The 26,576-nt window shown below is 36.8% G+C and overlaps 2 protein-coding genes across 2 annotated transcripts; both read left to right on the forward strand.

Moving 5' to 3' along the window:
* Window positions 1–8,792: 8,792 nt before the first annotated feature.
* LOC138082252 (olfactory receptor 5H2-like) lies at window positions 8,793–9,740 on the forward strand. Its single transcript, XM_068975556.1, has one exon. It carries the CDS (start codon window positions 8,811–8,813, stop codon window positions 9,738–9,740), a length of 930 nt encoding a protein of 309 aa, XP_068831657.1. The 5' UTR covers window positions 8,793–8,810.
* An 11,562-nt stretch (window positions 9,741–21,302) lies between these two features.
* Window positions 21,303–22,241, forward strand: LOC138081476 (olfactory receptor 5H2-like). The gene has a single exon (XM_068974648.1). The coding sequence runs from the start codon at window positions 21,312–21,314 to the stop codon at window positions 22,239–22,241; it is 930 nt and encodes a 309-aa protein (XP_068830749.1). The 5' UTR covers window positions 21,303–21,311.
* Window positions 22,242–26,576: the final 4,335 nt, after the last annotated feature.

Here is a 26,576-nt window from a genome sequence, read left to right on the forward strand (position 1 = left end):
AACAGTATGGAGATTCCTTAAAAAACTAAAAATAGAGCTATCATATAATCCAGCATTCCCATTCCTGGGTATATGTCTGAAAAAAAGGAAAACACGAATTTGAAAAGATACATGCACCACAAAGTTCATAGCAGCACTATTTACCATAGCCAAACATAGAAACAACCCAAATGTTCAACAACAGATGATGGGCTTAAGAAGATGTGGTATACAGAAACAATAAAATCTTACACATCTAATAAATGAATGAAATACTGCCATTTACAGCAACATGGATAGACCTAGAGATTATCATACCATAGTCAGAGAAAAACAAATATCATATGATATCACTTATATGTAGAATCTAAAATTAATACAAATAAGTCTATATATAAAATAGAAAGAGATGCACAGATACAGAAAGCAAACTTATGGTTTCCAAAGTGCAAAAAGAAGAAAGAAGGGATAAATTAGGAGTATATAATTAACAGGTACAAACTACTATACATGATTTAGAAAAACCACAAGGATTTATTGTATGGCATAGGTAACTATTTTCAATATCTTATAATAATTTACAATGAAAAATAATCTGAAATATATGTATATAAAACTGGATCACTTGACTGTACACCTGAAACTAACACAAAACTGTAAATCAATAGCACATCAATTTAAATGACCACTGTTTAGAGTGAATTTCTATAACTTTATAATTTTAGAAGGGTCTTATATTATTAAAACTAAAATCTCTTATTTGGATATATATAAATATACGTGTGTATAATACATACATATGCACATATAATTAGCAAAAAGTTTAATCATAAATACAGATATGTAAAATTACAAACTTAGCTATCCAAATAGTTGCTTTGATTCAACAAATTAGAGATATCTGAAAATGCTGAACACTTCATAGCAAAGAAAACTTTCAGTGGAAATTCAAGATTCCTATTGTTCAAGCACAAAGTAGAGGAGAAATAGATTTTAAGAAGCCTAATGATAATTAGTGCATATAAGTAGGCAGTCTTCAGGAACCCATGGGAACCCCACTGTGTTAATACTAACATCAGGTAAGTACGGCAGCCTCCAGAAAGCAGTCAGCAAAGCACAAAAGCAGTCAGCTAAGCCAGGCTTCAACAGTATGTGAACCGTGAACTTCCAGATGTTCAAGCTGGATTTAGAAAAGGCAGAGGAGCCAGAGATCAAATTGCCAACATCTGCTGGATCATCAAAAAAGCAAGAGAGTTCCAGAAAAAATTCTACTTCTGCTTTATTGAATATGCCAAAGCCTTTGACTGTGTGGACCACAACAAACTGTGGAAAATTCTTAAAGGGGTGGGAATACCAGGCCACCTGACTTGCCTTTTGATAAATCTGTATGCAGATCAGGAAGCAACATTAGAACTGGACATGGAACAAAAGACTGGTTCCAAACAGGGAAAGGAGTACATCAAGGCTGTATATTGTCACCCTGCTTATTTAACTTACTTACAGAGTACATCATGAGAAATGCTGGGCTGGGTGAAGCAAAAGCTGGAATCAAGAATGCTGGGAGAAACATCAATAACTTCAGATATTGCACATGACACCACCCTTATGGCAGAAAGCGAAGAAATAAAGAGCCTCTTGATGAAAGTGAAGGAGTAGAGTGAAAAAGTTGGCTTAAAACTCAACATTCAGAAAACTAAGATCATCGTTTCTGGTCCCATCACTTCATGACAAATAGATGGGGAAACAGTGGAAGCAGTGACAGACTTTATTTTTGGGGGCTCCAAAATCACTGCAGATGGTGACTGCAGCCATGAAATTAAAAGACACTTGCTTCTTGGAAGAAAAGTTATGACCAACCTAAACAGCATATTAAAAAGCACAGACATTACGTTGCCAACAAAGGTCTGTCTAGTCAAGGCTATGGTTTTTCCAGTGGTCATGTATGGATGTGAGAGTTGGACTATAAAGAAACCTGAGGGCTGAAGAATTGATGCTTTTGAACTCTTGAGAGTCTTTTGGACTGCAAGGAGATCCAACCAGTCCATCCTAAAGAAAATCATTCCCAAATACTCATTGGAAAGAGTGATGCTGAAGCTGAAACTCCAATACTTTGGCCACCTGATGCAAAGAACTGACTCATTTGAAAAGACCCTGATGCTGGGAAAGACTGAAGGTAGGAGTAGGAGGGCACGACAGAGGATGAGATAGTTGGATGGTATCATCAGCTCAATGGACACGAGTTTGAGTAAACTCTGGGAGTTGGAGAGTCAGACACAACTGAGAGACTGAACTGAACTGAAGCAGAAGAATTATGTTGTTTCTCAGTCACCAAGTCATGTCTGACATTTTGCAACCCCATGAAGAAAATTATAGCAGTTTAAAATAGATTTTTATCTTATAATTTTTTTAAGTTTATAAAATGATAGAAAGATAACTAGACTTACAGGTTGAATACATAGATACAGTAAGTTTTACAATTTAAGGAAAGTCTAAATCTGAATTATTCCTAAATGGGAAAAATAGTAGTATCCTTTAAGAACCGATGTGAGGGTTAAAGATAAAGTGCCTTTTAAACAGAAAAATACTTTGCATTTTAATACTTTATTTCTTCTCTTTCTTCAGAAAAGTTAAAATCTGCACAAATTTTATAATCCCTATAGAGTGATCTGTTCTGGTCTCTTGAGTCCATGACACCTTTTAATTCATTCTGAGTCTAATTCAGCTAAATAGTAAAAGAGGAAATTTGTCTTACATAAGCATGAACCTCCTTTTGAGAAACTAAACTTGGGTAAAAGCTTCCATTTTGTATTTTGTACAAAAGAATATTACATAGATACCAAAATAATCAAAAGGAAAAATATTCTGCACATTTAATTATACTCAAATTTCATGATAATAAAGGTACACTTGGATGAAGTTTCACTGAAACTTGAAACTTGTTTCATTTTAATGATATAAGGAATATCATAAGGAATACATAAGGAATATCATAAATACATAAGGAATACACCACTTTCATTAAGAGGCTCTTTAGTTCTTCGCTTTCTGCCATAAGGATGGTGTCATTCCTTATGTACTTCAATGTATAAATACATTCCTTAATACATAAGGAATATCATAAACAAATTTTTCTTCATCTTGATACTGTTGGTGCTCATTATTCTTGTGAAATTATTACTCTAATTTCTGATGTATTATACTGATTATAAAATAGAAACAACTAGATAAAATGTATTACAATATTAGACATCTGAATAAACTGTTTAGAAAAGTTTAAAAAAATTATGTCTCAAAAATGAAAATATGCTAATTCTGAAAGACAAAATAAACTTTGAGTTGTACTCCATTACACTATCATTTATAAGGGAACTAAGATAAAAGTTATTTCTTAACAAGAATGCACATTCTTGCCACTTATATTCAATGTAGTTTTGGAAGTCCTAGCGATAGTAATAGAATAAAAACAAATAAAAGGAATCCAAATTGGAAAGGAAGAAGTGAAACTGTCACTGTTTGCAGATGACATGATACTGTACACAGAAAATCCTAAAAATAACACTAGAAAACTACTAGAATTCAGCAAACAATTCAGTAAAGTAGCAAGATAAAAATTAATGTGCAGAAATCTGCTTCATTTCTATACACTAAAAATGAACTATCAGAAAGAGAAATCACAGAAATTATCCCATTTACAATCAAGTCAAAAAGAATAAAATACTTAGGAATAAACTTACCTAAGGAGGCAAAAGACCTGTTTTCTGAAAACTATAAGATGCTGATGAAAGAAGTTGAAGACAACACAAACGGAAAAATAAACTGTTCTTGAATTGGAAGAATCAATGTTCTTAAAATAGTCATATTACTCAAGGCAATCTACAGATTCAATGCAGCTCCTATCGATTGTATTTTTAACAGAAATGAAACAAATAATTTAAAATTTATATATTAACATCCAAAACAATCTTGAGGATAAAGAACAGAGCTGGAGGAATCACGTTCCTACCTTCAGACCATACTACAAAAATACAGTAATCAAAAAAGTACAGTACAGGCACAAAAACACACATATAAATCAATGGAACAGAATAGAAATCCCAGAAAGAAACCAACACACTTATGATCGATTAGTCTACCACAGAGGAGGCAAGAATATACAATGGATCAAAGACAGTCTCTTCAATAAGTGGTTCTGGGAAAACTGGAGAGCTACATGTAAAAGAATGAAATTAGAATTCTAATATTATAGTAGGTTTAATTATAAAAAATGATTCTACATTTTACTGATTATATTCTATACAGAGTGATTATAATATATTGGTTATATTTCCTACACTGTACATTATATCCTTAAATCTTATTCATTTTATATCTAGTAAATTTACTTTTGAAATTTCATTTTATGTGACTCCAATAATATATGCCCTGTAATTTTCTATGTCCTCCAATGACAAAGGAGTATCCTGTGTGTGGCAAGTGCCCTGTGTATCACAAGCTTTCACAGACATTACCTTGTTAGATGTGAAGAGCCACACACCTCATAGAACCCCACTGAAAAATAATCTGCTTTAAACAATATTTACAGGTGATTCAGAGGGATTAAAGTTTTTGAAGCACTGACCTAGGCACCTCCCATTGAGATCTTTGTCTTTGTTTTCCCTTGTTCCTTCAGTGATTTTTGCTTAGTAAGATTGTTCATCAGATTTAAGGTTAAGAGGCAAGTTTCCTATAGGTCTGGAAGGTGAGCTGCACTTTGCATGAGGAAGACAACTATTGGCTCCTGAAGGGAATCTACAATGGTGGCCTCATTAAAATCATGATTAGCTCAGGCAAGACCATACTAATCAGAGTACACAAAGTAACATTTTACAGATAAAATGGGCTTTGCACAAACATTCCAGTAACATCATACCTGGTGGAAAGTAGTGACATAATATGCAATTATCAACTGTTAAAACTGGAACTGTCTGCAATAACTTGATGTTTGTGATTTCACAGGCTATAATGCCCTCTGGGGCAACCTGGACTTCTCTTGAATGCTCAAATCTGCAGTTCCCAGAGGAACAGCTTGGTTCTGTCCTAAAGGGAATTCTTGGGCACTACTAGGGGAATTTTAGTTCTTCACTCCTTCCTCTTTGGACAAAAGCATACAGTTATACAACTAATTGACTCTTGGCTTTGAAGCAAATTTATATTAAGAGCATTTTCCTGTGCTTGGAAAATAAAGCCTCCAAAATGAATCAGTGTGCAAAGAACTGTGACCTGTGTTATTGCCATTCCTGCACTATTATATTTTTTTCTATTTTAGAATGTTTAACATTTTGAAGCATTTAAAAAATTTCTTACAAGATGGGTAAGAGAAAATACTTTTGTAATATTTACTATTCTTTACATATTGTTCTTTACATATAAAGTTAGAATTCTAAGGAATTCACAATAATATTAGGTTGGATTTATAAGATGCTAATAAAGCCAGGTGAATATGAAAAACAAATAGTGAATAATATATGTATTTTATTTTAATGACTATACTCTAAACAAGCAAAATGATTGTACGCCTGGATTACTGCCTAAACGCAGAAAATGTTTTATTATCTGTGAACATAATTATAATGACTTCATGAGATAAATTTTTATGAATTGAAAATTAAACAACTTAAACAGTATTTAAATATCACTTCATAATGATTAGCAGCTATGAATTCTCTCCAGTTATTCTTAATGAAAAATACATTTTATTTAATTGATGACATTCTTTGAATAAAATTTCTAAGTCACTTAAATTTTAACCCCTTTATCCTTCACATACTTCTGACAATACTTTATTTGAACATTTTATATACATGTATCAGGAAATATGCAGAAAATGCTCTTCCACTGTTATTTCCAGCATTTCTGAATAAAGCATCCACATATATATTTGAGTTTGAGAATTTTCAATTATTTAGTGACTTAGGATTGCATAGAAGGAAGCCCATTCAAAAAAAAAATTAACAACTGTAAATACTGTTGCTGATTATTTATGTAGCCTAAACTAAGTGTCAGTATTTTGCTGAATTTTATTCTGCTAAAAATAATCTGGTGGAGAAAAGTGTGTCAAGTAAAACCAGGAGGACTTCTAGAGAAATTCAGTTCTAACCAATGTAATAACAAAGATAAACCAATTCAAATATGGAAAGAGCTTTATAAGCAGAAATAGCATACTTACAGGCATCACAAAGTTTCTAAGGTAAAATTTAAGATGAAAATCTATTTCATATAAAAATTTCATACAAAAATGAAATTTTGAACAAAAGAAAAACAAAGGATTCCCATGGTTGACAGTTCTTAATGAAAACCAGATATAAGGTAAACATTTAATGCCTACATCTTAGCCTTTCCCTTTTTACTGCCTTCAGTCTTCCTCCTACATATCCTTTCTTCTCTTCTGTGGCTTGTCTTATGTGTCTATGCCTATACTTTTGCATCTATGCCTATTTCTCTTCTTCCATCTTGTGAATTTTTCACCCACCCAAATTTATCTTTCCAATTCTCCTGCTTCCTTTCTCTTCTTGATGCCTTCCTCTCCTTTTCTTGAAAACTTAAAAAAAAATTATCTACAGGAAAAAAATGTTATATCTGTCTACGGTGAGTAGAACAATAGATTGTTCTCCAGATCTTGGATTCTCTACTTCAGCCTTGTCACTATTGTGCCACGTGTTCTTTTCGTTAATCTCTGGTATCAACTCCATCACATAATGGAAACTACTCTCACTAAAGTCTCTTAATTTTCATACTCAATGACATTTATTCACTCCATGTCTCATCAATTCATTTATTTTGGCAACTGACACTATACACTTCTTTGATCTTCTTGAGTATCTTTCGTCTCTTTATGTCCATAACCCTCATATCTCCAGTTTCCCCTTGATTTCCTGATCATTCTGCTCTTCTGGTCTTTCTCTGTCTTTTATTACTGACAAATAGGGCTACTGGTTCCAACATGAAATGCTTTCTTGAGTAGAAATTTTCTTTAACACAGAAATGCTAGTGAGATTAGAGGAATCTGTTGGAAAAATGGCAGCAACAGAAGGAAGAAAGGCAGCCAATCAACAACCAAAATCATGTCCCAATATTAGCTCCTTGAGAGCTGTTGTCACTGGTGCTGGCTTTGATGCCACTGATCGTACTGACAATGACACTGGTGTGGGTGCAGGATGCATTTTCTGAAGCTTTCCATTCCTGCCACGGCCACCTTAGCAAAGAAAACTTTTTGTCCTTGTCCCTTTGTCACTCTTTCTCTCTAAATTTCAAATCCACTGTAGGTGGGTTTGACTTGCCAAATTTATATCATGTCCCCTCACTCTAGGTGCAAGAAGAATGGAAAAATCAGTTTCTGATTCTCTGGGATTCCAGAGTAGGTGGTAGGTACCTGCCACCAGTGGCAGGAGGGTGGAAAAGAGGGTCAGATATTGGCTATACAAAAAAAATGACATAAATCCTTTATAACTTCTTTAATATACTTTCTTATGTTTCATTTTCACTCTCCTCCTTCACTTGGTGCACATTCTCTAATAAAGATGTCATATACCGGTATGCCCTAAGCTACCCTCAATCACTCCCAAGACATTTATTTGTAATAAACTCAAGGAAAACTCATACCACAAAGTATATCACTTAGATGTTCAGAGATCACTATCTCCACAAACTGGTCCCTGCATAAGAGTTATCAACCTATTTTCGATGAAAATCTACTCAAGCACCAAGAGACCCCTCTCTATTCTTCACTGACAACCATCTTCACATTCAGTATTAGGTGACTCTGCAATGGCACCCCACTCCAGTACTCTTGCCTGGAAAATCCCATGTGCGGAGGAGCCTGGTGGGCTGCAGTCCATGGGGTCGCGAAAAATTGGACACAACTGAGCAACTTCACTTTCACTTTTCACTTTCATGCATTGGAGAAGGAAATGGCAACCCACTTCAGTGTTCTTGCCTGGAGAATCCCAGGGATGGGGGAGCCTGGTGGGCTGCCGTCTATGGGGTCGCACAGAGTCGGACACGACTGAAGCGACTTAGCAGCAGCAGCAGCACACTCTGAATTCTTTTGTATCTACGTCTTCACCCTTTTCATCACTCCGAATATCACTTCACCCAAGGACTAGTTACTTCATATGTATTTTAATCACTTGAAAAGTAAGTTTAAAACACAGATCATTATACTTCATTCTGAACCACTAAATCAATTTTTACAGTAAAACTTTATCATTTATATTTTGCCCAAAAAGTTCCTTAGCAAATGTTTATCTGGTGTAATCTGGTTTGGAAATTAGTAGACAATAGCAACAGCTTCCTGACTTTTATTCCTGATTTTACTTTTTCATTTCTGCAGCCAATTTCTATGGAAACATATATTTATTTTAAAAACTCTTACAGTGCCACTCCCATCTCTTATTTTCAGTGCATATTTATTACCTGATGAATAGTGTTCAAGATCCTTCACATGACATTCAATTTATTACCCAGATCCATCAAGCTTCTTTTCCCTGAACCTATAGCCATGTTTCAGACAGAATTTCCCTATTACACTCAACTCTATGCTCAAACATTTATCACATATTTAGAATTTTTCATTTTTCTGAATGTGTTCACTGCTTCACATTTTTTGAATTGTATTTATTTTTATTCCAACCAAAGAGACCTCATTCATTTCAAAGATAATAAACTTAAGAGAGCATTCTGATATGCATGCTTTATTTCAACTCTCTTCCACATATCTTCATGTTTTAAATTCCTTGTGACTTAAAAAAAAAATCATTTTCTCCATTTCATTTCAGGTAACACTCAGTGAGGACATGGAAAAGGAAAATGCAACATTGCTGACAGAATTTATTCTCACAGGACTCGTATATCAACCAGAATGGCAAATTCCCCTGTTCCTGCTGTTTTTGATGATATATCTTATCACCATCTTGGGAAATCTTGGTTTGATTGCTCTCATCTGCAATGATCCTCACCTTCACATTCCCATGTGCTTATTCCTTGGGAACCTGGCTTTTGTGGATGCCTGGATATCATCCACAGTGACGCCCCAGTTGCTGGTCAATTTCTTTGCAAAGAGCAAAATGATGTCTCTCACTGAATGTAAGATACAATTTTTTTCCTTTGCAGTCAGTGTAACCACAGAATGTTTTCTGCTGGCAACAATGGCATATGATCGCTATGTGGCCATATGCAAACCATTACTTTACCCAGTTATTATGACCAAAAGACTATGCATCCGGCTATTAATTTCATCATTTTCAGGTGGCCTTTTTCATGCCATACTTCATAATGCTTTTTTATTGAGATTGACCTTCTGTAATTCTAACATAATACATCACTTTTACTGTGACATTGTACCATTATTTAAGATTTCCTGTACTGATCCTTCCATTAATTTTCTGACGGTATTTATTTTCTCTGGGTCAATACAGGTGTTCACTATTCTTACTGTTCTTTTCTCTTACACACTTATTCTTCTTACAGTCTTAAAAAAGAAGTCTGTACAAGGCATAAGGAAGGCCTTCTCTACCTGTGGGGCCCATCTCCTGTCTGTCTGTTTATACTATGGGCCTCTTCTCTTTATGTACGTGCGCCCTGGATCTGCACAAGCAGATGATCAAGATATGATGGACTCTCTGTTTTATATGGTCATAATTCCTCTGTTAAATCCAATCATCTACAGTTTGAGAAATAAAAAAGTCATAGATTCACTGGCAAAAATGTTAAAGAGAAATGCTTAGATCTCATATTAATATACTTCAGTTCAGTTGCTCAGTTGTGTCCGACTCTTTGTGACCCCATGAATCGCAGCACGCCAGGCCTTCCTGTCCATCACCAACTCCCGGAGTTCACCCAAACTCATGTCCATCGAGTTGGTAATGCCATCCAGCCATCTCATCCTCATCCTCCTGCCCCCAATTCCTCCCAGCATCAGAGTCGTTTCCAATGAGTCAACTCTTCACATGAGGTGGCCAAAGTATTGGAGTTTCAGCTTTATCATCAGTCCTTCCAAAGGACACGCCAGGACTGATCTCCTTTAGAATGGACTGGTTGGATCTCCTTACAGTCCAAGGGACTCTCAAGAGTCTTCTCCAACACCACAGCTCAAAAGCATCAATTCTTTGGCACTCAACTTTCTTCACAGTCCAACTCTCACATCCATACATTAATATACTTACTACTTTATTAAAAGTCAAAAAATTGTATAGATTAGATGTTACTCTATATTGATTAATGCTCAAAGGTTTCACACTAATCATTGCCCTAGAGCTTTAACGATTGAAACTGAAAGTATTAATAAGCATCTTAAAAAGTTTATATATTACTGAAACACATAGAAAAAAATTTTCATCAAGTATTTAAGTCATACTAGAATAATTTAAGAGGAAAACAAAATATTTTACACATATGTTCTCAATGTAGCTTCACAAACACATTAAATACCATAGTGGTGTATTCAACTCTGAAAAGAATTTGAATATGATGTTTTTGATAACAATAGAGCTGTGCAGCCTGAGATTCATATCACATTTAACTTCACAGTGGAGGCAGGTTTCTATTTGAATGAACAGAGGCAAATATCAGGAATTCTGCCAGCCATCAAAATGTCTTCCATTCCACTCTATTTGGGGCATGGTGAATTTCACTTTTTGTAGGGTTTCAATTGTCATATCTCACAGAGAAACTAACAGAAATGGTAAGGACATTTAAAAACTTCAGAAAGGAGTTAAAGCAGGGAAAGTTAGGCAAAACTGTATAAGAATGTTCTTCACCCAAAGTCTGTCTATGACTAACTAGTACAGGGAAGATGCCTCTCAGTGTCTATGGTATCTTGAAAGGTCATGTCCAGTTGTATTTGTATCTAATAGGGTAATCTGAGAAGCTTTACTGAATCACAAAGCTAAGGGATGAAACTGTAGATTTAACTGGGATGGGCATAGAGAGAAAAAGGGAAGAGGAGGGATAAGAAGGAAATAGTTTCAACCTTCCTACAATTTTAAAATAATGAAACTGATCGGAAAAAAAGAAATATGTATAGATTATTAGAATGTGTTGTTAAGAACAAGCTGCTTAAAATGCATAGTTTTGTTTTTGTTTAGTCACTAAGTCCAACTGTTTGTGATCCCATGGACCATAGCCCCCAGGCCCCTCTATCCAAGGTATTTCCCAGGCAAGAATTACTGGAATGGGTTGCCATTCCTTCTCCAGGGAATCTTCCAGACTCTTGGATCTAGCCCACATCTCCGGCATTGGCAGGCAGATTCTTTACCATTTTGGGAAGCCCCAAAATGCATATTGTTGTTGTTCAGTCACTCAGTCATGTCTGACTCTTTGTGACCCCATGGAATGCAGCACACCAGGCTTCCCTGTCCTTCACTATCTCCCGGAGTTTGCTCAAACTCATGTCCACTAAGTCAGTGAGGCCATCCAACCGTCTCATCCTTTGTCACCACCTTTTCTGCCCTCAATCTTTCCCAGCATCAGGGTCTTTTTCAATGAGTTGGCTCTTTGCATCAGTGGCCAAAGTACTGGAGCTTCACCTTCAGCATTAGTCATTACAAGGAATATTCAGTGTGGATTTCCTTTAGGATTGACTGGTTTGATCTCCTTGTTGTCCAAGGGACTTTCAAGAGTCTTCTCCAGCACCAAAGTTCAAAAGCATCAATTATTCATTGTTAGGCCTTCTTTATGCTCCAACTCTTACATCCATACATGACTACTGGATAAACCACAGCTTTGACTGTACAGATCCTTTGTTGGCAAAGTGACACCTCTGCCTTTTATTTTTTAATACACTGTCTAGGTTCGTCATAGCTTTCCTTCCAAAGAGCAAGCATCTTTTAATTTCATAGCTGTAGTCACCATCCACAGTGATTGTGGAACCCAAGAAAATAAAATCTGCCATTATTTCCATTTTTTCCCCATGTATTTGCCATGAAGTCATGGGGCCAGATGCCATGGTCTTAGTTTTTTAAATGTTGAATTTTAGAGATTTTTCACTCTTCTCTTTCACTTTCATCAAGACTACCAGAGTTCAAATAATGTGCCTGATAAAATATTAGTGTATTCAGTGGTGGCAAACATGAAAAAGAGCAAGAGTTTGCATGTTTGGTCCCCCCAAAGTCCCTAAATGTAGTTTTCATCACACTCATACTCTAAAAATAACAAATGATTTGTCTTCGGGTCCAACCCTGATCTTCCAATCTCACCACTTATTCTATACTCATTCTACTGAAACCACTGAGGCCCTCACCCTAAAACTATTGACATCTATCATTTACAATAATCTTATTACTTATCCTACATCCTGTTGAGTCTCTTCCCAAATTTTGCTCTCAGATGCTTTTTTATAAATAGAGCTCTGAGTAAATAATATTCCTCTTCAATAACTTTTAATGGATTTTCATCACTACCAGATTATAAATTCTCCAGGCAAGAATACTGAAGTGGGTAGCCATTCTCTTCTCCAAGGGATCTTCCTGACCAAGGGATCAAACCCAGGTCTCCTGCATTGTAGGCATATTTTTTACCATATGAGCCACCAAAGAAGCCCATGTATATGGTATACCTATCTAGAACTCTCTTTATGCACATGGATATGTTTATTTATTTACAAATATGTACAGATTATATATATATAGCATCTCTTCTTCCACAATTCTCCTAATGGACACTATATTATATGCAAATGAATTACTGGAAGCCTTTGGACAAACCTTCCTCACAGGTACATGGTTTTGTTACTACAGGGCTCTCCAGTGAGAATGCTCCCTCCAGGAACACCTGTCTTTATTTGCAATTGTAATGGTCCTTTCTTCAAGATCTGTCTTAAATGTTACAGCTTCCATGATGCATTTCCGATTACCTCAAAGAGAATAAAAATACTCCCTCATTTGAAATATTTATTCTTTTAGGCCACAGATGACATTATGTAATTCTTATTTTTGGCCTACAAGCTTTTTAGTATAGAGTGCATCACTTATTTTCAATCTCGCAATGAGCCTACAGAGATTACTAGGCCTGGGATGGCCACTCTATGTAAATGCACCTTCATATGTTTCTTTCAAGATGATCACAAGAATCATACACCTAAAGTGAATTAATCTTGTTCTTCTTAGCAGGAGGATCAGCTCCAGAGATAGAGCATGACAAAGTATCAGGGTGAAGTTCCTTAGTCGGACATTTGAATTAAAAATACAAACCAAATAAATATTTACAACAAAAAGCATCATTACATGTTTTTGGAGGTTCAGGTCACAAGATTAGATCAGATCATCTGCCTTCCTTTTGCTTCTTAAGGGATACCCCAAGCCCCAGAAAGGGAGTGAAAAGTATGCTTTCATTATTTTTCACTAGGGAATCTATGCATTTGCATGTGTCCATGGCAACGGCACCCCACTCCAGTACTCTTGCCTGGAAAATCCCATGGACTGAGGAGCCTGGTGGGCTGCAGTCCATGGGGCCGCGAAGAGTTGGACACGACTGAGTGACTTCCCTTTCCCTTTTCACTTTCATGCATTGGAGAAGGCAATGGCAACCCTCTCCAGTACTCTTTCCTGGAGAGTCCCAGGGACAGGAGCCTAGTGGGCTGCCGTCTATGGGGTCGCACAGAGTCGGACACGACTGAAGTCACTTAGCAGCATAATGCATTCTTCTTTTTTGCTGTATAATATTCCCATTGTTCTGATTTTTCTTTTAATTTAGTTAAATTTCTGCTTGTTAATACCTATATAGTTATGAGTCAAAGACTATATGACTAATAAAAGCAAATGATATGTGTTTGTTTTATGATGATAAAGGTTTGCTTGCCTAATTGGTCTTTTGTTTGAATGAAAGCACTGACATCAAGCTGTGAGTATATAAGCATGCTTTGTTACCTGTCAAGTCCTTTTATATTGGGTGGGTATGAAGTAGGCACTGGTATGAAGTAGTTTCTCTCAGAAACTCAGGCTTCCTGTGTAGCCTTCTCTTGAACATGTGTAATCTATGGATTCTTCTGTTCTGATATGTCTTTAAGAAAAATTCTATTTTATGCCTTGCAGAAACTCAACGCATCCCTTCACTGATATGTTCCCATTCTCATTTCTGTTACAATTTTTTTTCATATTCTATATGAAAAAAATTTTGCATATCATATATGTCATTTCAGTAGCATGTTGGAAAAGATGTGAAGTATGAACTTGCACAAAGCCCGCAGAATTCTTCAAAAAGATCCTATGAAATTACATGTGTACTCTTTAATGGTATTTAGGTACAATGTATAATATCACAATGCTAAGGTTATTTACCTGCTGATATTGGATTAAACTATCTATTGGAAATGCTAAACACCATTGAAATACCCTTTATTATGAAGGTGTATTAATTTGTTTAACCCAGAGAGAAAAAAGAATCCATAGTTCCTCTCTATTTATATACATGATAAACTTTTTTTTCCTCATCAGTTTACAATACTTTGGACTGTTGAGAAATTGTTGAGATTGTACTAGTCTGTGTTAAAAGAATCAACAGTTAAGGAGTCAGGTAAAAACAAACACATCAAATCTAGAACAGTTAATTCTTAGTGTGAATTGTGAACTAACTAGCCAGCATCTCATTAGTGATTCACGGTAAGGTAAGCCATAATATTGGTGGCATTATCACATTTCATTTGCTGTGAAGTGAGTTCCTTGATCAAATAAATGCACACAATATGAATTACCATCAGCGTGGATAAGGAATCTTGTTAGTCCAAAGATGGTTGTTTTGGCAGAAGCACTGCCAGCAACGAAGAATCTTTATCTAGAGCAAACATCTATTCTAATAGTAACAAAATACCCTTCCATGATGGAAAATTGTCCAGTGCAATCAACACGCCAGCAGGTGGCTGGCTGATCACCTAAATGAGTGATGCAGTATCAGGGCCTCTGTGTTGGTCTCTGTGCTGGCAGAAAAGGCACTCAAAATGACCTTAGACTAGCTGGCCACAGTGAGTGGAAGTCCATGTTGCTGAGACTATACATAATTTCCATTCCTGGCACTATGGCACCTTTTTTCCAAAGCCTATTTTGTTATGATGGGGTAGCTATAGAAAGAGTTTGGCTGGTATCTGAGAATGGGTCATCCTATCCACTTAATTATCAAAGTCCTCCATTGCTGAAATCATCCTTTACTGAGCAGTCACATGGGGCACAAATATCTTAATGCGTTTATACGGATCTACCCATATATTTCTTCCATATTTCCTTGGCAACAATCTTCCAGTAATACTGCTTCAAAATCCCTGACCATCAGCCAAACCATTTTCTAAAACCCTTGAGCCATTATATCATCATCTATCAGGCCATTTCTTTTTCTAGGAAAGTGAACAACCAGGTGAACTGCTCAAAGTTCTGTCCATTGGGAGGATTTTCCATCACTGCTCTCCTCCAGAGATGTCACTGAGAGTGGTAATGGTGCTACAATTGTCCACTCAGATAGTGTGTGCATATTTTGTAGAACCATCTGTAAACCAGGTCCAGGCAATCTCTTCCTCTACTGACTATTGACAGCACTCATGCCACACTCCATTAGGCCACAATTCAAAGTGGGATAAAGGATTTGCCTCAAACCTAAGGTCTACACTGTTTTTTATCCCTTTAGAGGCCTGTCAAAGATTCCAAACAGCATCCTTATCTGCCACTACCACTCCAAGCACCATTTTTCTTTTTCCTGCTGGATCATATGACCCAAGTAGCACAACAGGCAGTCCTTTTACAAATACTTCTCCTGTTCTGAACTACATTCAAAAGCAGAAGTTTTTCTGGTTCCTTGCAACCAGTGAGGATGATGCTGCCTCCAAAATCCACAGTGGCCCACTAAGTGTTCTGTGTCTGTTTTGGTTGCAGGATGGGCCAGATGCAACAATTTATCCATCACGTGTGAAAGTGTACCTCTATATGACCCACACAACTGATCTCCAAGGAATTTCACTAAGTTAAATGGGCCTTGAAATTTGTTGAATTTATTTCTCATCTACTATTATGCAAATATCCACCAATAAGTATAAAGTAGTTTCTATTTCTTGCTCACTAGGTCCATCAGCATAACGGACCAGTATAATATCTTGTGGGAAGAAAAGAAAGGAAATATTTGTAAATCATCTGTGTGATAAAAGACTTGTATCCAGGATATATGAAAATTTCTCAAAACCCCAAAATAAGAAAATATATAACTCCATTAAAAATGGACAAAAGGTTTAAACAGACACTTTAGTAAACTAGATATACATATGTCAAGTAAGAACACAAAAATGTGCTCAATATAATTTGTCATCGGGGAAATGCAAACGAAGACCATAGTGTGATACCATGACCCACCGTTAAAAAGGCTAAAATTGAAAAAGACTACTCATACTGAAAGTTGCAATGTAAATCTTTGTACTTATATACAGGCAACAAAATGAGTTAAAAGATAATTACACAAAATTGAAGGGTATAATATAAGTTACGTTGAAGCTATGATACACATTATATTGTTTACTTCATCCTTCTGTTGAGTTTTCACAGTGATTTCTCTCCAATCTGTCTTGGTTTTTCATCTCCTATTTAGTTTTCACTAGGACATAGGATCGGAGAAGGCAATGGCAACCCACTCCAGTACTCTTGCCTGGAAAATCCCATGGGCCGAGGAGCCTGATAGGCTGCAGTCCATGGGGTCGCGAAAAATCGCATACGACTGAGCGATTTCACTTTCACTTTTCATTTTCATGCATTGGAGAAGGAAATGGCAACCCACTCCAGTGATCTTGCCTGGAGAATCCCAGGGACGGGGGAGCCTGGTGGGCTGCCGTCTACGGGGTCGCACAGTGTCGGACACGACTGAAGTGACTTGGCAGCAGCAGCAGTAGGACATAAGATAAACGATTAATGAATCTACAGAAAATATGCCCTTTGCTTTTCCCTTAGCTATAAATCAAGTTCCAGTGTAAATTAAACATTTTTTGACTTTTCAGATATCAAAACATGAAATGTTTTCTTATCATACTATTTTATCATATACAATATCATTTTTTAAATTAACGTTCAATAGCAACTTCTCTGTTAATAACTAAAGTCAGATCAGAACATGTGATCATCATGTTCAAAATCCATCAGTAATTTTCCTTTTAGTACGCATAAAGAGCAAAGTCCCTGACCTCGCCTCCAGATCCTCTGTGATCCCACCAATGCTGGCCTCCCTTTCCCTTCTAGCTCCTTTTTGCTTCTCTCTTTGCATGCCAGCTCCATTTGTTGTTCTTCATTTCTTTAATAATCTAGCTCACTGATAAGCTAGGCCTGTCAATTATGGAAGATCCTAAGGATGGCAAATGTCCAGAGGCATCACCTTGATAGAAATGAAGACCTTCAGGCCTTATTCTTCACCTACTAAAATAGAATCTACATTTTAGAAAAATTTCCAGGAGATTCACAAGGATTAAAGTTGGAGAAGCACTGATCTAGGCCACCTCCCACTGTGGTCTCCTGGTTTTCTTTTTCCTTTGCTCCTCCCACCAAACGTTGCCCAGTAAGACTTTTGATCAATTTTCAGCTTAAGGTGGAAAGTTACTTGTAGGTCTGGAATTTGAGTTAAATTTTGATCAGGAGGACAATTTTCTTGGGGTCAGTTCCTGAAAGGAATCTGGAACTTTTGTCCAAGTAAATTCAAGATGATTAGCTCAGAAAAAAAATACTGATCAAGGCACTCACAGCATCAAAATTTACAGATAAATTGAAGTTTACATAAATATGTCAGAAGTGTCATCTGTGGTGGAAAACAATGCAATTTCAACAGTTAAAAACGAGGACTGCCAACAATAACTTGATATTTACAGTTTTAAGGCTATAATGCCCTGTGGAAAAACCTGGACTTCTACATGTTCAAATCTATATACCCAGAGGAAAAGCTTAGTTTTGTCCTAAGGGGAATCCTTGTATGTTATCTGGGAATTTTAGTCCTTCACTTCCTCCTGTTCTGGCAAAAAACAAACAGTTATACAACTTGCTGACTATTGTATTCAAAGCAAATTTATTTAAACAACATTTTCCGGAAGTTGGGAAATAAAGCCTCCAAAATGAATGGGTATGCAAGGACTTGCTCTGTGTGTTACTGTCATTCCAGTGCTGTTTTATTATTTTCTACTTAGAAATCCTAACTCTTTGAAAGGATCTCCATGATTTCTTACAAGATATGGGTAAGAGAAAACTGAATTCTATAAGATTCATTACTCATATTATAAAGTAGTCAAATACTGTATAATTTATAATAATTTTAGATTGATTTGCAGGATGCAAAAAAAACCTGACAGTGGAAAATGTAAAACAATGAATACATTATCTGTATATGTTTTTCTGTGAGTAAATCTGAATAAGCAAAATACCTGTAAGACTGAATTATTCCCTTTAACAATAATTTATTATCTTTCTAACACAATTTAAATGACTTTATAAGTTTTGGTGAACTAGAATGTTAAACAGTTAAACTGGATTTAAACATCAGATTATATGTGTCCTACGTAAAAAAATTTTCAGCTTATTCTGATTAAAGATCCATTCTTTTTAATTAATTACAATATTATCTCCTCTATTCTTTCACTTACTTGTGACAATAATTTCACTGAATATATGTATATATTATATGTATACTTGATAAGCATATATTCAAGAAATATATAGAAAAATCTCCCTTCTGGTCTTGCCAGTTTTATGATTCAAAAAAGACCCACACACATATTGTTTGAGAATCTTTAATTATTAGTGATTTGGGACTACATGGAAAAGAGCCTCTTTCAAATAAAAAAATACCTAACAACTGGAATTACTGGCACTGGTTATTTATATGACCTGAATTGGGCTCCAGCCTTTGGCTCAATTTTTTGCTAATAGAAGAAAGTGCTCTCAAGTAAAACCCAGCAGGTTTTTAGAGAAGTTCTAATTACTGTAATAATAAATATAAATCAACTTCTAAATATCGAAAGAACTATCCAGCAATACTAGTATATTTATAGACAACCAAAGTTTCTAGGGTAAAATTTAAATTAAAATTCTCTGTCACACAAATTCCCTAGGAAGATAAACTGGGAATGAAAGTCAGTTAAGACAAATATTTACCTGCAAACATTCCCCTTATTTCCTTTTCAGTGTTTATGTGATACTACCTCTGTCTTTACTGGCTTGTCTTTCCTACATTTATCTTTCCACATCTCTGCTATACTTTTTCTATTCCTCGCTCTCCTTTTTTTTTTCATCTACCCAAATTTCTCCTTTCCACTCCTCCTGTTTGTTTTCTCTTGACACTCTGTCCTTGACACTATAACAAAATGGAAACCACTCTCAGTAAAAACACTAAAAACCTCTCATTTCATTTTTCAGTGATCTTTATTCACTCCTTGTTTACCAGAGCATTCATTATTTCCAATTGGTACAACATGTCTTTATGTCTTTGAGGGTCTTTTCTCTTTTTCTGTCCACATAATTCAATTCTCCAGCTCCTCCTCTGCTTCTCTGATCACTCTATTTAGAATATTTTTCTGGTCTCTCCCCTATCTCTTTTGGTTAGAGCCAGGGCACTTGTTGAGCTTCCCAGGGGCACTAGTGGTAAAGAACCCACCTGCCAATGCAGGAAACATAAGAGATGTGGGTTCAATCCCTGGGTAGGGAAGATCCCCTGAAAGAGGGCATGGCAACCCACTCCAGGATTCTTGCCTGGAGAATCCCATGGACAGGGGAGCCTGGTGGGCCACAGTCCATAGGGTCGCAAAGAGTCAGACAAGACTGAAATGACTTAGCACACATGCACAGGGCACTTGTTTGCAACAGAAAGTTAGTTAGCTGAATGGAAGTTGACTAATACGTAGAAAGTCCAGGGAGATTGGAAGAATCAGCTAAAAATGGGCAGGAATAGAAGAAAGCAACACAGTGAGACAACAGCCAAAATCGAATCCCTACACTTGCTCAATAGGAGCTATGCCACAGCTCACACAATGTTGGTGCAGATTCAGGAAGCATTTCCCAGGGTCTTGATATGGCTGCCTTGGCAACCAAAATTCTCTTTTCTTCCTGTCCCTTTCTTTTCTCCATGTTACAAATTCAGTGTTGGTGCATTTGACTGGTCAAACCTACATCAAGTCCTCTTACTCAAGGAGTGAAAGGAATGGGAAAAAGTTCCTGGTTCTTTTGATTTCTAGAGTAAGAATGATATGTATTCACTTCAAAGAACAAAATTTCCTCAAGTTTCATGCCACACCCTCCTTCTTTTTACCTTATACATACTTTCTAATGGTTAGGTTATCCATAAGTATGCCCTCAGCTACCCAAATACTTTCAAGTCATTGTTTATATTATGCTCTAACAAACTCATACTACTAAGCTATCCCACGTGGATAATCAGGGGATGCTCTCTATAACAAGTGGCCAAAGCATCTGAGTTCTCAAATTCAATTTTGGTGACCATCTGCCCATCACCAAGTGTCCTCTCTCTCCTTCACTGGCCACTCCTTCCAAACCTAACATGTCACTGAGTCCTAGTGACTCTATATTCTGATTCATCTTGATCTACTCTTTGCCTTTTTCATCAGTCCTAATAACATGTTACACACTGACTAATAATTTCACATGCATTTGAATCAACTAGAGAGCATTTTAGAAATACAGATTATTAGACTTCATTCTTATTCCCACTGAATCAGTATCTACAATAATACCTCATAATCTATATTTTGTACAAAAATTTCCCCCAGACGATTCTGATGTGTATTCTGGTTGGAAAACACCAGACAGGAGTATCAGCTTTCTAATTATTGTTCCTAATTCTGCTTTCTCTTCTCTGTAGAGTATTTTTTTTTTACATTACCAAACATTTAATTTAAAAAATATCTTGCCATGAATTTCCTAGTCCTAAAACTTTTAGTGCATACCTACTGCCCAAGAAATAAAGTTCAAGATCCTTCAAATGGCATTAAAATCACTCTATAATGCAAACTTCTTTCCCCTAAACCCTCATCCAAGTCCCAGATGCAGAATGTTTCTAACACACACAAGTATCCTCACAAATTTAGCTCATTATAAAATGTCTGTCCTTTCTTCTGAGTCTTTTAATTCCTGCACATTTTTTGAACTGAAATACTTACATTTTCTATTATGCCAATTCCTCACATTATTTTTCATTGTCATGATAGTAGTGAATAAAATTAAGGGCATTCTGACAAGTGCATGGTTTTATTTCAACTACTTATTCTAATATTCTTTCTATATAATCTTAATGAATGTTCCTTTTACATTTACTGCATTTCATTTTAGGGGCTATCCAGTAACAACATGGATACTATAAATGCAACATCACTGACAGAATTTGTTCTCACAGGACTTACATATCAACCAGATTGGCATATTCACCTGTTCCTGACGTTCCTGATAATATACCTCATCACCACTGTAGGAAATCTTGGACTAATTGCTCTCATCTACAATGACCCTCACCTTCACATCCCCATGTACTTATTCCTTGGGAGTCTAGCCTTTGTGGATGCTTGGATCTCATCCACTGTGACTCCCAAGATGCTCGTCAACTTCCTGGCCAAGAGGAAGATGATCTCTCTCTCTGAATGCATAACACAGTTGTTTTCCTTTGCATTCAGCGCAACCACAGAATGTTTTCTCTTGGCAACAATGGCATTTGATCGGTATGTGGCCATATGCAAACCATTACTTTATTCAGTGATTATGACCAAGAGATTATGCATCCGACTATCAGTCTTATCATTTGTAGGTGGCCTTATTCATTCCATAATTCATATAGGTTTTTTATTCAGATTAACCTTCTGTAAGTCTAACATAATACACCACTTTTATTGTGACATCATGCCACTATTTAAGATTTCTTGTACTGACCCTTCAATCAATGTTCTGATGGTATTTATTTTCTCAGGGTCAATACAAGTGTTCACCATTCTTACTGTTCTTGTCTCTTATATACTTGTTCTCTTTACAATCTTAAAAAACAAATCCATACAAGGCATAAGGAAGGCCTTCTCCACCTGTGGAGCCCACCTCCTATCTGTCTCTTTATATTATGGGCCTCTTCTCTTCAGGTATGTGCACCCTGGTTCTGCACAAACAGATGCTCAAGATATGATAGACTCTCTATTTTACACTGTTATAATCCCTTTGTTAAATCCAATCATCTATAGCCTGAGAAATAAGAAAGTCATAGACTCACTGACAAAAGTGTTAAAGAGAAATGTTTAGATTTCATAATGTTATCTGTAGTCTTTTTTTTTTAAATTAAAATCATCACATGGTTGTAAAGATTAGACGTGTCTCGTTTTGGTTAGTATTTCAAGCTTCTTGTGTTTATAACTGACTTTGTTTTTTAAGGTGTTAGGACTTAAAGTGTTAGCACTAATATACTCCTTAAAATATTTGTATATGTTGTTCAAAAACATAAAGAACTTTAAACAAGTATTTATGTCATGCTACAACAATTGAAGCAGAATACAAATTAAAACACTTTAATCCTTAAATGTTCTTCAATATAGCTTTATAAAGTCATTAAGCATTGACGTAGTATAGGTCCTCTGAACAGCATTATGTTGATTTAGATAGGAATACAGCTGTGCAGCCTGTAGACTGATGTCTCATTTAACTCCATAGTGGAGGCAGGTTTGTGTTTGAACAGAGGCAAATCCCAGGAATTCTGCTGCCATCCAAAGGTCTTCCATCCACTCTATTTGGGACATGATGCATTTCACTTCTTGTGGGGATTCAATACTCATATTGCAGAGAGAAACAGAAATTGGGAAAGCAACAGTGTGGAGATTCCTTAAAAAACTGGAAATAGAACTGCCATAAGACACAGCAATCCCACTGCTGGGCAAACACACCGAGGAAAGCAGAACTGAAAGAGACACGTGTACCCCAATGTTCATCACAACACTGTTTATAATAGCCAGGACATGGAAGCAACCTAGATGTCCATCAGCAGATGAATGGATAAGAAAGCTGTGGTATATATGCACAGTGGAATATTACTCTGCCATTAAAAAGAATGCATTTGAATCAGTTCTAATGAGATGGATGAAACTGGAACCTATTATACAGAGTGAAGTAATTCAGAAAGAAAAACACCAATACACTATACTAATGCTATATATATATACTATATATTGAATTTAGAAAGATGGTTGGAGCAGGAAACGGCAGCCCACTCCAGTATTCTTGCTTGGAAAATCCCATGGACAGAGGAGCCTGGTAGGCTACAGTCCATGGGGTCGCAAAGAGTCAGACATGACTGAGCGACTTCACTTTCAATTTTCACCTTCATGCATTGGAGAAGCAAATGGCACCCATTCCAGGGTTCTTGCCTGGGGAATCCCAGGGACGGAGGAGCCTTGTGAGCTGCTGTCTATGGGGTTGCACAGACTCAGACACGACTGAAGCAACTTAGCTGCAGCAGCAGCAAGATGGTAACGATGACCCTATATACGAGACAGCAAAAGACACAGATGTAAAGAACAGTCTTTTGGACTCTGTGGGAGAAGGCAAGGGTGAGATGATTTGAGAAGATAGCACTGAAACATAAAAAAATTAAATCTAGAATGTGTTGTTCACATGATGTCTTCAGATGTATATACAGTTCAATTCAGTAGTTCAGTTGTGTCTGACTCTTTTCGACCCCATGAATCACACACATAAGACCTCCTTGTCCATCACCAACTCCTGGAGTTCACCCAAACTCATGTCCATTGAGTCGGTGATGCCATCCAGCCATCTCATCCTGTCATCTCCTTCTCCTTCTGCCCCCAGTCTTTCCAAGGATCAGGGTCTTTTCCAATGAATCAACTCTTCACCAAAGTACTGGAGTTTCAGCTTCAGCATCAGTCCTTCCAGTGAACACCCAGGACAGATCTCCTTTAGGATGGACTGGTTGAATCTCTTTGCAATCCAAGGGACTTGCAAGAGTTTTCTCCAACACCACAGTTCAAAAGCATCAATTCTTTGGCACTCAGCTTTCTTCACAGTCCAACTCTCACATCCATACATGACCACTGGAAAAACCATAGCTTTGACTAGATAAACCTTTGTTGGCAAAATAATATCTCTGCCTTTTATTATGCTATCTAGGTTGGTCATAACTTTTCTTCCAAGCAGTAAGCGTCTTTTAATTTCATGGCTGCAGTCACCATCTGCATTGATTTTGGAGCCCCAAAAAATAAAGTTTGACACTGTTTCCACTGTTTCCCCATCTATTTCCCATGGAGTGATGGGACCAGATGCCATGATCTTCGTTTTCTGAATGTTGAGCTTTAAGCCAAGTTTTTCACTCTCCTATTTCACTTTTATCAAGAGGCTTTTTAGTTCTTCTTCACTTTCTGCCATAAGGGTGGTGTCATCTGCATATCTGAGGTTATTGATATTCCTCCCAGCAATCTGGATTCCAGCTTGTGCTTCTTCCAGCCCAGCATTTCTCATGATTTACTCTGCATGTAAGTTAAATAATCAGGGTGACAATATACAGCCTTGATGTATTCCTTTTCCTATTTGGAACCAGTCTGTTGTTCCATGTCCAGTCCTAACTGTTGCTTCCTGACCTGCATATAGGTTTCTCAAGAGGCAGGTCAGGTGGTCTGGTATTCCCATCTCTTTCAGAATTTTCCAGTATTCTGTGATCCACACAGTCAAAGGCTTTGGCATAGTCAATAAAGCAGAAATAGATATTTTTCTGGAACTCTCTTGCTTTTTTGATGATCCAGTGTATGTTGGCAAATTGATCTCTGTTTCCTCTGCCTTTTCTGAAACCAGCTTGAACATCAGGAAGTTCACAGTTCACGTATTGCTGAAGCCTGGCTTGGAGAATTTTGAGTATTACTTTACTAGCATGTGAGATGAGTGCAATGTGCGGTAGTTTGAGCATTCTTTGGCATTGCCTTTCTTTGGAACTGGAATGAAAACTGCCCTTTTCCAGTCCTGTGGCCACTGCTGAGTTTTCCAAATATGCTGGCATATAGAGTGCAGCACTTTCACAGCATCGTCTTTCACGATTTGAAATAGCTCAACTGGAATTCCATCACCTCCTCTAGCTTTGTTTGTAGTGATGCTTTCTAAAGGCCCACTTGACTTCACATTCCAGGATATCTGGCTCTAGGTGAGTGATCACACCATCGTGATTATCTGGGTCATGAAGCTCTTTTTTGTACAATTCTTCTGTGTATTCTTGCCAACTCTTCTTAATATCTTCTGCTTCTGTTAGGTCCATATAATTTCTGTCCTTTATTGAGCCCATTATGTATGAAATGTTCCTTTGGTATCTCTAATTTTCTTGAAGAGATCTCTACTCTTTCCCATTCTGTTGTTTTCTTCTATTTCTTTGCATTGATCGCTGAGGAAGGCTTTCTTATCTCTCCTTGCTTATCTTATCTCTCTTTGGAACTCTGCATTCAGATGCTTATATCTTTCCTTTTCTCCTTTGCTTTTCGCTTCTCTTTCCACAGTTAATTGTAAGGCTTCCTCAGACAGCCATTTTGCTTTTTAGCATGTCTTTTCCATGGGGATGGTCTTGATCCCTGTCTCCTGTACAATGTCATGAACCTAAGTCCATAGTTCATCAGGCACTCTGTCTATCAGATCTAGTCCCTTAAACCTATTTCTCACTTCCACTGTATAATCATAAGGGATTTGTTTTAGGTCATACCTGAATGGTCTAGTAGTTTTCCCCACTTTCTTCAATTTATGTCTGAATTTGGCAATAGGGAGTTTACAATCTGAGCAACAGTCAGCTCCAGGTCTTGTTTTTGCTGACTGTATAGAGCTTCTCCAACTTTGGCTGCAAAGAATATAATCAATCTGATTTCAGTGTTGACCATCTGGTGATATCCATGTGTAGAGTCTTCTCTTGTGTTGTTGGAAGAGGGTGTTTGCTATGACCAGTACATTTTCTTGGCAAAACTCTATTAGTCTTTGCCCTGCTTCATTCTGCATTCCAAGGCCAAAAATGCCTGTTACTCCAGGTGTTTCTTGACTTCCTACTTTTGCATTCCAGTCCCCTATAATAAAAAGGACATCTTTTTTGGGTGTTAGTTCTACAAGGTCTTGTAGGTCTCCATAGAACCGTTCAACTTCAGCTTCTTCAGCATTACTGGTTGGGACATAGACTTGGATTACTATGATATTGAATGGTTTGCTTGGAAATGAACAAAGATCATTCTGGCGTTTTTGAGATTGCATCCAAGTACTGCATTTCGGACTCTTTTGTTTACTATGATGGCTACTCCATTTCTTCTAAGGGATTTCTGTCCACAGTAGTATATATAATGGTCATCTGAGTTAAATTTACCCATTTCAGTCCATCTTAGGTTGCTGATTCCTAGAATGTTGATGTTCACTCTTGCCATCTCCTATTTGACCACTTCTAATTTGCCTTGATTCATGGACCTAACATTCCAGGTTCCTATGCAATATGGCTCTTTACAGCATCAGACCTTGCTTCTATCACCAGTCACATCCACAGCTGGGTATTGTTTTTGCTTTGGCTCCATCCCTTCATTCTTTCTGGAGTTATTTCTCCACTGATCTCCAGTAGAATAT

The sequence above is a fragment of the Capricornis sumatraensis genome, chromosome 1 (genome assembly GCF_032405125.1).
Source record: "Capricornis sumatraensis isolate serow.1 chromosome 1, serow.2, whole genome shotgun sequence".
Classification (NCBI taxonomy): Eukaryota; Metazoa; Chordata; class Mammalia; order Artiodactyla; family Bovidae; genus Capricornis; species Capricornis sumatraensis.

What these genes read in the sequence shown, in the direction of transcription:
- LOC138082252 (XM_068975556.1), top strand. Translation starts at nt 8,811, where the DNA reads ATGGAAAAGGAAAATGCAACATTGCTGACAGAATTTATTCTCACAGGA.
- LOC138081476 (XM_068974648.1), top strand. Translation starts at nt 21,312, where the DNA reads ATGGATACTATAAATGCAACATCACTGACAGAATTTGTTCTCACAGGA.